The sequence below is a fragment of the Saccopteryx bilineata genome, chromosome 12 (assembly GCF_036850765.1).
Source record: "Saccopteryx bilineata isolate mSacBil1 chromosome 12, mSacBil1_pri_phased_curated, whole genome shotgun sequence".
Lineage (NCBI taxonomy): Eukaryota > Metazoa > Chordata > Mammalia > Chiroptera > Emballonuridae > Saccopteryx > Saccopteryx bilineata.
The window spans coordinates 13,159,026-13,172,514 of record NC_089501.1 but is presented as its reverse complement, the minus strand read 5'-3'; the positions used below and the strand labels follow the sequence as shown (position 1 = coordinate 13,172,514).

Genomic DNA, 13,489 nt, shown 5'->3' with positions numbered 1-13,489 from the left:
CTCTGAACATCAGTCACTTCTGCTCGAAACAGTCAAACATGATGAAGTCTTCCCATTACACACAGTACGTTCCCCTATCACAACATTTATCATCTGCACTCATGTTGTCTGTTAGTTTATATCTTCCAGGGGTCAACAACTTAAGGCCAGATGTACAACTTGTCCTCAAATTTCTCTATCTCCCATACCTAACACAATGCCTAGAACAGAATAAGTTCATAAGTTCACACAATACACTTACATAAAATGAATATGTGTATACATTTATTATAAATTAAAATTGCCTCTGTTGGCATCAATTTATAAGAACATAATAGATAAATATCTCATTTAATTCTCTAAAGAACACTATGAGGTAAGTGTTGAATTTATCACCAATATACAGGTGAGGAAAGTGAACCATGGAGAAGCCACATAACATACTCCAAGTCACACGGCTCCTAGTTGTGATTAGAAGACAGACTGTCTGGCTCTACAGTCCTTGTCCTTAATTCCAATGAAGAATCACCTCCCACCACCTAAGGTCACTACCATTCATTTCAAAGATTGAAGCAGGTGACTTTAAAGTAAAAAATCAAACAAACAAACAAACAAACAAAAAACCCCAAAATTTTATGGTGGTTATCTGATAGGAAACAGTAGTGAATATCATATATATTTAGATGATGGATGCCAAAATTCAAAGGAAAGGGAAGAGAACAATACCACGTTCAGAAGGAGCGCTTCAAAGAGCAAGTAATCTAAGACTCTGGTGAACTAGGTAGCAAGATGTCAAATCCTGACATACCTACCAGGCTCCAAGTAGGCCAAACATATAATGCCTCTGTGATTACAGGCTGACAACAGGCAGGTCTTCAGAGTGAGAGTGAAGCCAGACAAATATAAGGACCCACAGTATACAAGGCACCAGATCAGATCAAAAGTTGTATACAGATCCAAGACTTCTGCTCTCGGTAAGCTGAGATTCTCAATCAAAATAAGATCATTTATTCATTTATTTACTGTATCTTATTAGTATCTTTGTGGCCAGTATAACTTCTATGGCTCTCAAGACTCAATGGCAAAATGTGATAATGGGGTTATCCTCAATAAGCTACATGTCAGTGGAGGAAGCAATATAAATAAATAGACAAACAAACAAAGAATCCTAGTACAGGAGAAGTGCCCACGAGAGTCTTGCATGGATTCCTTGGTGTACCTGAATCACAGTGGCCAAGGTATGAGTGTCACCACAAGCTAGACTTCAGGAGGTCCCTAGAAAGAAGTTTCTTTGGGACTGCATCTTGAAGACATGTACTCCCAATGAGAGAACAATGTTAGTAACCCAGTTAGTACTGCAAACCAACGTGTCAGTCACACAAAAAAGAGTAACTATGGGAACTGAGAGAGGTAGAAGGTAGAGAAAATGTTATGGAGGAAGGAGAGGTTAAGTGGTTCTTGAAGTTTGGGTGCGGTTGGAGGGACAGGATGAAGAAAAGGAATAGATAAATCTCGGATCCTTGCAGGCAGAAAGCCCAGCTCAGGGCTGGTCTGTACACGTATTGTCACCAGACACAGGGCAGGGTTGAAAATGTCAGTACCCGTGGTCCCACTGGACCACTGTGAGGGTGGACATCGATGCCTGTCTCTGAAAAGCCTAAAACACGAAAATCATAAAATTCTAGGAAAAAAAAAAGGACTCTAACAATCTGTGTGTTCTGACTGGGGGCATGTTTTAAGTGATGTTGATGATTTTACCACCTAAAGATACTTTTTCCTGAAGAGCTCATCCACATTCCGTAAGGACACAAACAATAATAACAAGTGCATTCACAGAACAGCAAAAGGGACGAACAGAATTTAGGGGATGGAGGAAAAAGAGGGTGAATAAAGATGAGAGTAATTAAAAAAAGGCATATAAAAAAGTGAATTATCTTTTGTCTCCCACAAACCCACTCTCTCCTCTCTCGTCTGTGGCATCACGGTGCAGTCATTCACCCAAGACAAAAAACAAGTCCCATTGTTTACACCTCCCTTTCCTTTGCCACGTGAATTTAGTGTGCCACAGAATCACATGGGGGACTTGTTACGAGGGCAGGCTCTTTGGTCTACTCCAAGACATCATTTATTGAATCGGGGTAGGCACAGGAAACTGTCTTTTTAAGATGAACTACATAACTCTGATGAAAGAATATTACTTTGTGAAAAACTGTCCCATATCCAATCAATCTCTGTGTAGATTCTCTGTCCTAAATGTCTCTTAAGTTCATCCCACCTTCTGGTCACCCTACTGTCTTAATTGCAGTTTTCATCTCCTTCCCAGACTAATACTATAAGCTTCTACCGAGTTCTCTTTCTCCTGATGCCTCACCTCCAAGCCATTCCACACACAAGGCTTCTGAACCACAGGCTTACTTGGGATAAGCTATGATCTGGCCCTGACTATCTCCGCTTGCTGTCCTATGCCAGTATGTTGACACTGGAAAGGAAAAGAAAAGATGGATGAAAAGCTGTGTTAAGCACGGCTAAACCACTTTCCCTTAATGGGTATGGCAGAGGAGATGAACAGTGAAAGCCATTGTGAAGATTACTAGGGCAAAATGACCCACCCAGCTTGATGAGACTCCATGGCATACTCTTGTCACTATTACTCTCTAGGAGTTATAAATATCTATATAGCATTAGTAAGAACCTAATGTCAGCAAGACTATTTTCTTAATTACAGTTTATATTCGATATTATTTTGTATTAGTTTCAGGTATACAGCATAGTGGTGAGACAATCACATACTTTAAAAAGTGATTTCTAGTACTCACCTGGCACATACATAGTTATTACAATATTATTGACTACATTCCCTATGCTGTAATTTATATCCCTGTGACTATTTTGTATCTACAAATCTATTCTTCTTAATCCCTTCACCTTTTAACCAAGCCTACCAATCCCCCTCACTCTGGCAACTATCAGTCTGTTCTCTGTGTCTATGAGTCCGTTTTATTGATCAATGTCACCCTGTTAAATTTAATCTTCTAAATAAAATTTTTAAAACTATACAAATAAAAAATAAATAATGATGATAAAGCATCATTTCAGTAGAAACAGAATATAGATACAGACATAGCACTTGCCAACTAACATTTTCCCTCAACATATGTGGCAAGGAATGCACAAAATTTAAATAAACATGTTTAGCAAGTTTATTATTATTATTATTAGTGAGAGAAACAGACAGTCAGGAAGAGAGATGAGAAGCATCAGCTTGTAGTTACAGTACTTTAGTTGTTCACTGATTGCTTCTCATTCGTGCCTTAGGGGTGGAGCTCCAGCTGAGCCAGTGACCTCTTGCTCAAGCCAGTGACCTTGAGGCTCAAGCCAGTGACCTTGAGGCTCAAGTCAGTGACCATGGGGTCATGTCTATGATCAAGCTAGGGACCCCGATCAAGCCAGATGATCCCACGCTCAAACCAGTGACTTTTGGGTTTCAAACTGGGTCCTCAGCATCTCAGGTCAATACTCTATCCACTGGTCAGGCATGAATGGCAAGTTTTTAATAAGAAAAACTTAAGAGCCAAATTGTAAAGATTATGTTAAACTTAATACATTCATGTGTTTGGATATATGGGGTGAAGGGCACTGACTTAGAACTCCACCAAAAGAAGGAGGAAATTTCCTCTAGCTTTAAGCACAGCTCTCTTTGGCAACTCGGAAAGCTCATGTTGTATTTTAAAGGCGACAAATGACACTAAAAGAGCAAGAGGTAGGAGAGAGTGAGTCACTCATCATAGAGAAGTGTAGAAGGTCAGACCCACACTGACTCTTAATTTCAAACAACAGGTCCTACAAAGAAAATTAACTTGGATTTCTTTTCAAGTGTGTACTATTATCATATTTGTACAGTATCTTCTATTAGGTATTAGAAAGAAGCATTACTAAAACTACTTTACTCTCACCTGCATTTGAAATAGGTGCAGCACAGTTTGCATGATATATACTGAACAACCACACTGAGATGCTCAGCTCATCTGTGCAGCTGACTTCACATCTCCCTTAGCAACGTTTCACGTGCTTCCTCCTACCACAGGTCACCTGGCCTCGCTCCTTGCCCCATGTCTTCACTTGGAATGATGATGGCAACAACCTGCTTATTAAATGGTTTTCAAGAAGGGAACACATATACAATGGAATCCTACTCCAGTCAGAAGAAAGGATGAAATATTTCCATTTGTGACAGCATGGATGGACCTTATGAAAGGAGAATATTATGCTAAGCAAAATAAGTCAGTCAGAAAAAGTTAAGAACTATATGATTTCACTCATTTGTGGGATATAAAACTGAGACTCATAGACAGTTGGAAGGTGGTGCGGGGTGGCAGGGGGTCAAAAGGGGCCAAATATACGATAACAGAAGATGGTTTGACTTTGGGTGATGGGCACATAATGCAATATACAGATCATGTATCATAGAGACATACGCCTGAAACCTACATGATCCGAGTAATCAATGTCACTCTATTAAATTTACTAATAAAAGGAAAAAGAAAAGAAAAGAAAAAAATAAGAGCATTCCCAATGGCCGGGTTCCTAAAACATGTGTTTCTACCAATTTTAAAGAGTCTGATTGTCATTTAAAAGCCTTGTAGCCATTTGTTTTACCCTTTAATTTCCAAGGACCTGGAGCATAGTAAAATGGGGTAACTTTTTTTGGATCACAGAAGGAAAGGAAGAGAGGAAAAGAAAGGCAGAAAGAGAGAGAGGAGGAAGAGTAAATGGAAGGAAAAATGAATGCGAACAGGCCCCAGGAGTTGGAACTGGGTGTTCTGAGAGCCCAGAATTTATTTCCGAAAGTCCACTAGATTTGCTGCCTTGAATGCAGTGGATTCCAGATGCATTCTGGGATAAGCCTCCCAGTCTTCCCCACTGTAAGGCCAGGAGAGGAAACCCTGATCTTTTTACTCATGGTGCTGTAGCTCCACAGGTTAGGGTCCAGTTACATCCTCCCCCACTTTGATTCCCAGCCTTAACACATAAATTAGAAGAGTAGAAAACCCGCAAAAACCGTTGTAGGGAACTGCATCCGGAGCCCAGCAAGGCATGCTGAGAAAGGCACAACCTTCATTTTGGAATGTGCAGGAATGAAACTGATGGCTTCATTCAGTATGCCAGAAGCTGTTCTTTGCTTTTTTGCTCTTTATTTTATTTTGCAAATACATCCTCAGACATCCCTTTTCAGAAATTTGCAATTCACAGGTAAGGATTTAATATGCGGTCGGTTATGAATAGAAATATAATTACTTCTCTGTCCGAAAGTTCAGCTTTCTTTGTTTCCCTCACCAGTTCTGATTTCCTGTAGCTGACTGGCTCCGGTGCAAGAGTGAAGTAATTTCTTTCCTCTGTGATTTATTTTCTGACGATAAGTAAGCAAAAATGCCATAAAGAAAGGGGAAAAGAATGATTCACAACAAATACTTCTCAAAAACACACTCACTGCGTATCAAGAAACTCAGCAAGAATAAAGCTGCATATTCATATGTATTTCTGTGTAATAACAGTAAACTGTTTAGTAAAACTATGTGTCAGGCATATAATGCTCAGAGCTTTACACACAGTATCTTACTTAATCCTTGGAACAACCTTACATGGGAAGAATTATCCATATATATATATATATATTTTTTTTTGTATCCATATTTTATAGATGAAGGAACTGAGGTTTACAGAAGTTAAGGAACCTGCCAAAGGACACTGGCTAATTAAATGGCAGAGTCAAGATGCAAGTGCACGTCTGCCCACTATGCTGGGCCCGTTCCCCATGGTTTACAATGCTCACACACAAGTCCCCAAAGCCTGCGGGCTGGAAGTGCACACCAGACAACTATACACTATCAACTAGAACTTGAACAGCAAATCCCTGTTATTACAATGCTATCTGAAATCTCTTTTAAATGCATTCATCTCTTCAAATTATTAAGTAAAATATGGTCAATTTAACAGCACTTTTCTTAAGTGATTTGGGATTTTTAGTGTTTTCCAATGATCACTTGAGTGAGTTTTTTGTTTGCTTTCAGCTGTAGATCACTGTAAGAACTGCTCCACCAAAACTGTAATGTCAAGCTCACCACAACTCATCTATTGAGAACTAGGCTGAATACGCAACATATAGGAAAGCTGCCTGACAGATATGCAGTCATTTCATTTTTCTACATATACAAATTTCTACTGAAGAATTAGGCTAGACTGGGGGTTGGGAGGATAGTGGTCTGTGGCTTAACCATATGCACATCCCTCCACCTCTACCCCGGTTTTAGAATACTTTACTTCAGAGATTCCCCCATCCAGGGATGTTACACAGCATTCATTCATTCATTCATTAGACAGAAATATACTTCATGTGGGTGATTCACACATGAACAAAACAGACATGGTCCTGCCCTCAGTCTAGTCTGGTGTAAAAAGCCCTGGACAGCTCATCACATGTGCAATGTAAAGGTGTTCCTGAGACAGCTGTGAAGGTTCTCCATGAAACCCAGGAGAAATTTCTGTCTGATCCTTACGTCCAAAGCAGCACTTCTACAGAGTGACTGACCTGTTTTTAACCCCATGGGTACTGTATACTGAAAACTAACTGAGCCTACTCTCTCTGCTGCTAAAATGCCACCGGGACCACTTGTGGCCCACTCATGGCACGGAAGGTGCATTTCAGCAATGGTGCGTTCTTGGCTCAGGCGATGTCCCTAATCCTTTTCTCCCCTCTCCTCTTTCCCAGCTACTGCTAATTTGAATCTTGTATTTTATGTCTCCTTAATCTTCTGTAGGAAATGCATAGTAGAAATAAGTATAAATAAGTAAATAAAAATATACACAAATGTTATAAGAAGTTTAGGAAAGCAGAGTCATATGTGCTGACTCCAAAAACCCATCCTGGAAAATGACTTTACGGCCATCCTTTTTAAATCTCTACTAAGAACTGCTTCTATTATTTTTCCTATCTTAATATGTAAGCTCTTGTGGGGAAAAAAATAAAAAGATAAAAAATGTTTAGTTATCTGGAGTTCAGTTGTGCTCTTTTTCTTAACTATGTCCTCACTGAATGCACAAAGCAACTGCTTATAAATGAGAAGACCCCCATGTGCCAGTTGGCATACACAGAACTTGATCCAGTGACTAGGTGATAGTATATAAAAAATAAATTCATTTTAGATACAATAAAATACATTTTCTATTGTTACCAGCCCTGGATTTATGATCTCAGCTCATTAAGCATATTTAAAGTGGTTGCATATTGCCTGACCAGGCAGTGGCGCAGTGGATAGAGTGTAAGACTGGGATGCAGAAGACCCAGGTTCAAGACCCCGAGGTCGCCAGCTTGAGCACGGGCTCATCTGGTTTGAGCGAAAGCCTACCAGCTTGAACCCAAGGTCGCTAGGTCCAACAAGGGGTTACTCGGTCTGCTGAAGGCCCGCAGTCAAGGCATGTATGAGAAAGCAATCAATGAACAAAGGTGTTGCAACGCACAATAAAAAACTAATGATTGATGATTCTCATCTCTCTCCGTTCCTCTCTGTCGTCTGTCCCTGTCTATCCCTCTCTCTGACTCACTCTCTGTCTCTGTAAAAAATAAATAAATAAAGACTTAAAAAATAAATAAAGTGGTTGCATATTAAATTCTAGCCATGTTTTTACATAACACAGAGCCAACTGCAACCCAAATCCCGCTCCCATTTGGAAGATGAGCTCTATAGCGGGGGAGGGGACTTTATTCAAAATTCAAAGGCATTATTCACCCTGCAAAAAATAATGTGCTATTTTACATGTATTGGTTAAAATACATTTTAAAATTTGTTTTTTAGAAGTAAGTTAAGAGCAAGCTAAATTACTGTCACTTTTATTGTTAGGAAGAATGTGTGACCTTAACAGAAGGGGAACAAAGGAGAGAGAGCTTCTGCAACAGGATGTGGGCATCTCTGCAAAGGAGGACAGCACACAGGCAGCCTCGTCTTCCTGTGGTGCCAATCACGACTGCTATCGCTATCGTCATCAGCCTCTCAGATTCCCTGTCAACTTTGTAGTACATCATTTCAGACGGACACAGGCCACAATCAGTAGAATTGGACAGCATTTTCCATTTAACTTTTCTTTTACAATGGCCCAAGATTCATAAATAAGTGGCTCTATAGATGTGATCTTTCAGATCTTTATTTACAAAATACTCCAATGAAATGAACCACATTAATAAATCTGTATTGACACTTATCTCAGATACAGTTCTTTCTAATGCCAGACAAAAGACACATCACCATTACTTTCCCCTAAGCCTTCTTCACTGGCATTACCAACAGACTCTTAGATGCATAAAGAAGGGGTCCAGGAGAATAGCGCTGAAAGTTTTCATGGAACAAAGCCAAAAGGCAAATTTTATGAGTTAAAGAGACGTTCTTGTTTTGAAAGCAATCTGAACAAAAATGAGTAAAATCTCCAAATAAGTCCCAAACAAATACTGTTCCCTTAGAGCCTATATATAGGCTCTTATACCTTATACCAAGTTATAAACCAAACAATGTCAGAACTGTCATATTCTTATTTATTGGAAGCTTACTATGTGACAGAAACTGCGCTAAGTACTTTACATTATCTCATTTAATCCGAGCAACCCTGTAAGGTAGATACTGCTGTTATAGTCACGTTACACATCAGAATGCTAGGGCTCACACAAATGAAGTAGACTGATCCGAAGTAACACAGCGGAAGAGTGGGGAGCTGCGATTCCAGTGCAGGCAGTGGGATCCGGAGCCACCGCTTTTCTTCGGCACCGACGGCAGCATGATGCAAACCTTTAACAGCATGCACGGACATTCAGTTCTGAGAAGAGGCTACATGCAGCCCCAGCTTAGGTTTCAAAACCCAGTGTTTGCACCCCTTACCCTAAGTGTAAATTATCAAGTTATTGAGCTAGTTTGTATCTTAATCCTCAGCACCTAGGAATCTATGACATACAACAGATGCTCAATGAACGTTTGTTGATCAAGTGAATGAACCCAATTTAGTTCTTGGTTTTCAAACCAGTAGAAATGTTCTTCAAGGAAAATGACAAATGTACTCTCAGTGTGATGAGCCACTGTAAAAAGCTTTGTTTTTTTTTAATTCTAAAATATGAATTGTTGATTACTGATCTTTTGTAAATAAGACCTAGTCTTTTTTTCCCCCTCTAAAACCAAATATACATGAACAATGACTATACCCACAATATACTTCTTTGTGCATAGTGGGGATGTATAGTTTAGTTTAGTTGACCTAAACAGAGATAGTTGAGCTATAAAAACATTTACCGGCCCTGGCCGGTCGGCTCGGTGGTAGAGCGTCGGCCTGGTGTGCGGAAGTCCAGGGTTCGATTCCCGGCCAGGGCACACAGGAGAGGCGCCCATCTGCTTCTCCACCCCTCCCCCTCTCCTTCCTCTCTGTCTCTCTCTTCCCCTCCTGCAGCCGAGGCTCCATTGGAGCAAAAGATGGCCCGGGCGCTAGGGATGGTTCCGTGGCCTCTGCCCCAGGCGCTAGAGTGACTCTGGTCGTGACAGAGAGACACCCCGGAAGCGCAGAGCATCGCCCCCTGGTGGGTGTGCCGGGTGAATCCCGGTCGGGCGCATGCGGGAGTCTGTCTGACTGCCTCCTCGTTTCCAGCTTAAGAAAAATACAAAAAAAAAAAAAAAAAAAAAAAACCCCAAAACCATTTACCAGTGTTTTAAGTTGTCAAAAAGTGATTATGTTCAACTACATATTTAAATGACCATGTAAGAGTTAAGGGACCAGGTGTGACAGCTTTTAGAAAGTTACTGCTATAAAATCATTAAAAAGCACAGCCTAGTAAGAGTTCTTGTAAAACAAAACATTCCAGTAGCTCAAAATTTTATGCTAGGATCATTTCTGGAGCCAGAAACTAGATATAATGGTAAATTCTCAATTTCTGACCTTTAGTTTCTAGGAAGTCAAGCAAAAGAAGTCAATTGTTCAGCCCTATTAAGTTTATGTAATTTTAAAAGGATATGTCAAATATGGATTGGTTTTGGGGCTACTGGATAACAGCATAGAGTTATATGTATTTTTAGCAATACTGCCCTGAATAAAGTACTAGTCCTCTAGTAAATTTCTACACATCTCCAATAGCCAGTAAAACTGCACTAGTTGTACAATTCTCTTAATGTTATTATATCTGGGCTAAAAAAAAAAAAAAAATCTGCATTACATAAATGGTACATCACAGTCAGCTACTCTTTAATGAGGTCAAAGAGATGGCTTTTTGTTTTTTGGGTTTTTTTTTTTGTGTGTGTGTGTGTGTTTTCTGAAGCTGGAAACGGGGAGAGACAGTCAGACAGACTCCCGCATGCGCCTGACCGGGATCCACCCGGCACGCCCACCAGGGGCGATGCTCTGCCCACCAGGGGCGTCGCTCTGCCGCGACCAGAGCCACTGCCACTCTAGCGCCTGGGGCAGAGGCCAAGGAGCCATCCCCAGCGCCTGGGCCATCTATGCTCCAATGGAGCCTCGGCTGCGGGAGGGGAAGAGAGAGACAGAGAGGAAGGAGAAGGGGAGGGGTGGAGAAGCAGATGGGCGCTTCTCCTGTGTGCCCTGGCCGGGAATCGAACCCGGGACTTCCGCACGCCAGGCCGACGCTCTACCACTGAGCCAACCGGCCAGGGTCAAAGAGATGGCTTTTTACAGTAACCACCGGTATCTCTCTGAAACATTTTCACCAGTACTTTAATTTGTTAAATTTCACTGTGTATCAAAAAAAGGAGAAGGAGGCTTTAAAAGAAAAAGTACCCTTATAAGACAGCAAAGGTATTTTTCTAAGTAAATCTGCTTGCCATTTTTAACTAATTACAAAATGTCAAGTAATTATCATTGACAATATAATCTTGTAGCTCAAATATCAAATAAATTTTCATATCTTTTATTCTTTTTCCTGGTGTCAATAGAATAACGTCAGTTAATTAGCGCCAAAGTCAGAAACCAGTGCATACATGGCTCAGCTATGAAACAAAATCTTTGAAAAGGTTCTTTTCAATCTAAACCTTATAAAAGCTTCAAAATGATTCTACATACCTAACCAATAAGCCATAAAAACAGCTCTGACATTGATTTAATGCCAACTGTCCCATAATCTTTTTCATTAAAAAATTATAGAAAATCCTTCAAACTCTGTAAGCAAAGAACAGTCTTTAACCACAGAAATTTAGGAAGAATTAAATTTTTTTTTTACCCTATTGGCAAAATTCAGGAAGCCTGCAAACTACCTTTCCTCACCCAATGAAATGTAAGGTGTAACTCATGGGAGGTGTAATTCATCACAGCATGAAATACATTCACTGATTTTTCTGAACATTTAACAATGAGCTCTCTCCAGCTCTGTGACAAGTAGCAGTTTATGTAATTTTAAAAGGATATGTCAAATAGTTTGTAATTTTTTTAGTGCAACTGAAACAGGACTATGTATTAAACCATAGTTTAACCCAGGGGTAGTCAACCTTTTTATATCTACCATCCACTTTTGTATCTCTGTTAGTAGTAAAATTTTCTAACTACCCACCGGTTCCACAGTAATGATGATTTTTAAAGTAGGGAAGTAACTTTACTTTATAAAATTTATAAAGCAGAGTTACAGCAAGTTAAAGCACATAATAATAATTACTTACCAAGTACTTTATGTTGGATTTTCGCTAAGTTTGGCAGAATAAATCTTTTTAAAACAACTTACAATAGTTAAATCTATCTTTTTATTTATACTTTGGTTGCTCCGCTACCACCCACCATGAAAGCTGGAATGCCCACTACTGGGAGGTAGGGACCAGGTCAACGGCCACCAGTTTAACCCTTTGAGTAGTACGAAAGTTCATGTACGTCCTTGTGCCTCCTGACCATCCAGAGTACGATCGATCGTACAAAAATTTTCATTTTAAAATGTGTACGGCAACATTTAAAAAAGGCAAATGCATGTTCTTCTTGTTTCCATACATTGGTTATCAAACAAACATGATTTTAAGTTAATAAAATTATAACTGTAACTAATTTCATTTTTTGAAAAAAAACTCTTGGGGTCAGAGAGCATGAAAAAAATTCACTACTCAAACGGTTAAATAAGAATACCTGCTGAATCTAATGTAATCAATTCAGCAATATATTTTTGGAAGCAGATAGGCACATTAATTATAAATAAAATAAAGTTAAACTAATCAAAAAGACACAGGGAGTTTATCCTAAAATCCTGAACTAGAAGTAAATTATTACATAATAAGAATTCCTAAAAAAAAAAAAAAAAAAAAGAATTCCTCACACAATTATATTACAACACTGGTTTTCTAACAGATTTGAATCCTTTCCTGATAACTGAAAAAGATCTTGTTTATAAACTACAAGTTAATCCTATCACATTTACTTTTTAGCTCTTAATTATCATAAAAGTACATTTTATCATGCAAATAAATTTTATCGTGCAAATAAATTTTAACTGGCTGAAATTTCTTGCTGACTAAAGGTTTTAACCACCTGTGTGGGGGAGGGTGTCAATCAGAACCTAAGATCAGATGACAGTAATGTATACGTTTTAAACATGGTGAAAAAACACTCTCAACAATCAAAATAGTCTTGTTTTCTCAATCCAACAAATTATTTTTTCTTTGGTTAGGTTATATCTAAACATTGTCCTTCTAACTTTAAACATGGAAGTTACTAGGTCTTTTGATGGACCTCTGATAAGTCACTGGCAACACAAATAACAAGTAACTCCTCCCTTCACTCACACACTTACACACACACACACACACACAAAACACAAGTATGTGAGATTCCATCTGAGTCTGAATTCTTTCAATTGCAGAGTTAATACAGTAAAAAGAAAAAGACAAAAATCTACCAACTAGGCTGCGCTGCCATCCTCTCCATGTAGTCCTTGGCCATGTCCCGGGCTTCAATGTTCTCAGGGTACAGCACACAAAACATCGCCAAGGCACCCAAGTTGTTGCCGTAAATCTCATTCCAGCGGGCACTGTAGTCCTTGGGGTCCCAGGGCGGCAGGTACTCCAAGGGGCTGGACAGCATGGTGTGCACGGCCTCGGTGAGCCGGGCAGCGATGTGCTCGTGCGAGCCGGTGGCCCTGAGCTGCAGCTCCGCCACCTCCGCCCTGGAAAAGTACAGCATCGGGTGGCTGTCATAGTTGGCATTGGTGAAGGGAATCATGACTTCCGGGTTCTCGTCAGTGATGTAGGCTGACACAAAGCAAAATAAAGATATGAAAAACACACTGGGAGCCCCCCGTGTGTGAGTCCTCATTGTGGCATCAGATCTCCAAATCTCCAAGGCAGCCAAACCATCTTTGAAAGATACTACAGGAAGAAAAAGAGAAAAGAAGGTTATGTTAACCAAGGAAACACTGCTTTGTATAAATATTTTTTAAAATACAACAAAATCTGACCTAGTAAGAAACTTACAGAAACTCAATAATTTAAAGTTAATTACTTAA

General features: G+C 39.7%; 1 protein-coding gene across 4 annotated transcripts in view; it reads right to left on the bottom strand.

Moving 5' to 3' along the window:
* The window catches only part of DSE (dermatan sulfate epimerase), a 67,787-nt gene that overhangs the window by 25,398 nt on the left and 28,900 nt on the right, over positions 1-13,489 (bottom strand). For 3 of the 4 annotated variants that reach the window (XM_066248099.1, XM_066248102.1, XM_066248098.1), the window contains one exon: positions 12,884-13,352. In XM_066248099.1, coding sequence (XP_066104196.1) covers positions 12,884-13,299 — 416 coding nt within the window. In that variant the 5' untranslated portion in view covers positions 13,300-13,352. Of the gene's footprint in view, positions 1-12,883; positions 13,353-13,489 lie in introns of those variants that run through there. The other variant, XM_066248103.1, reaches the window with a different exon arrangement.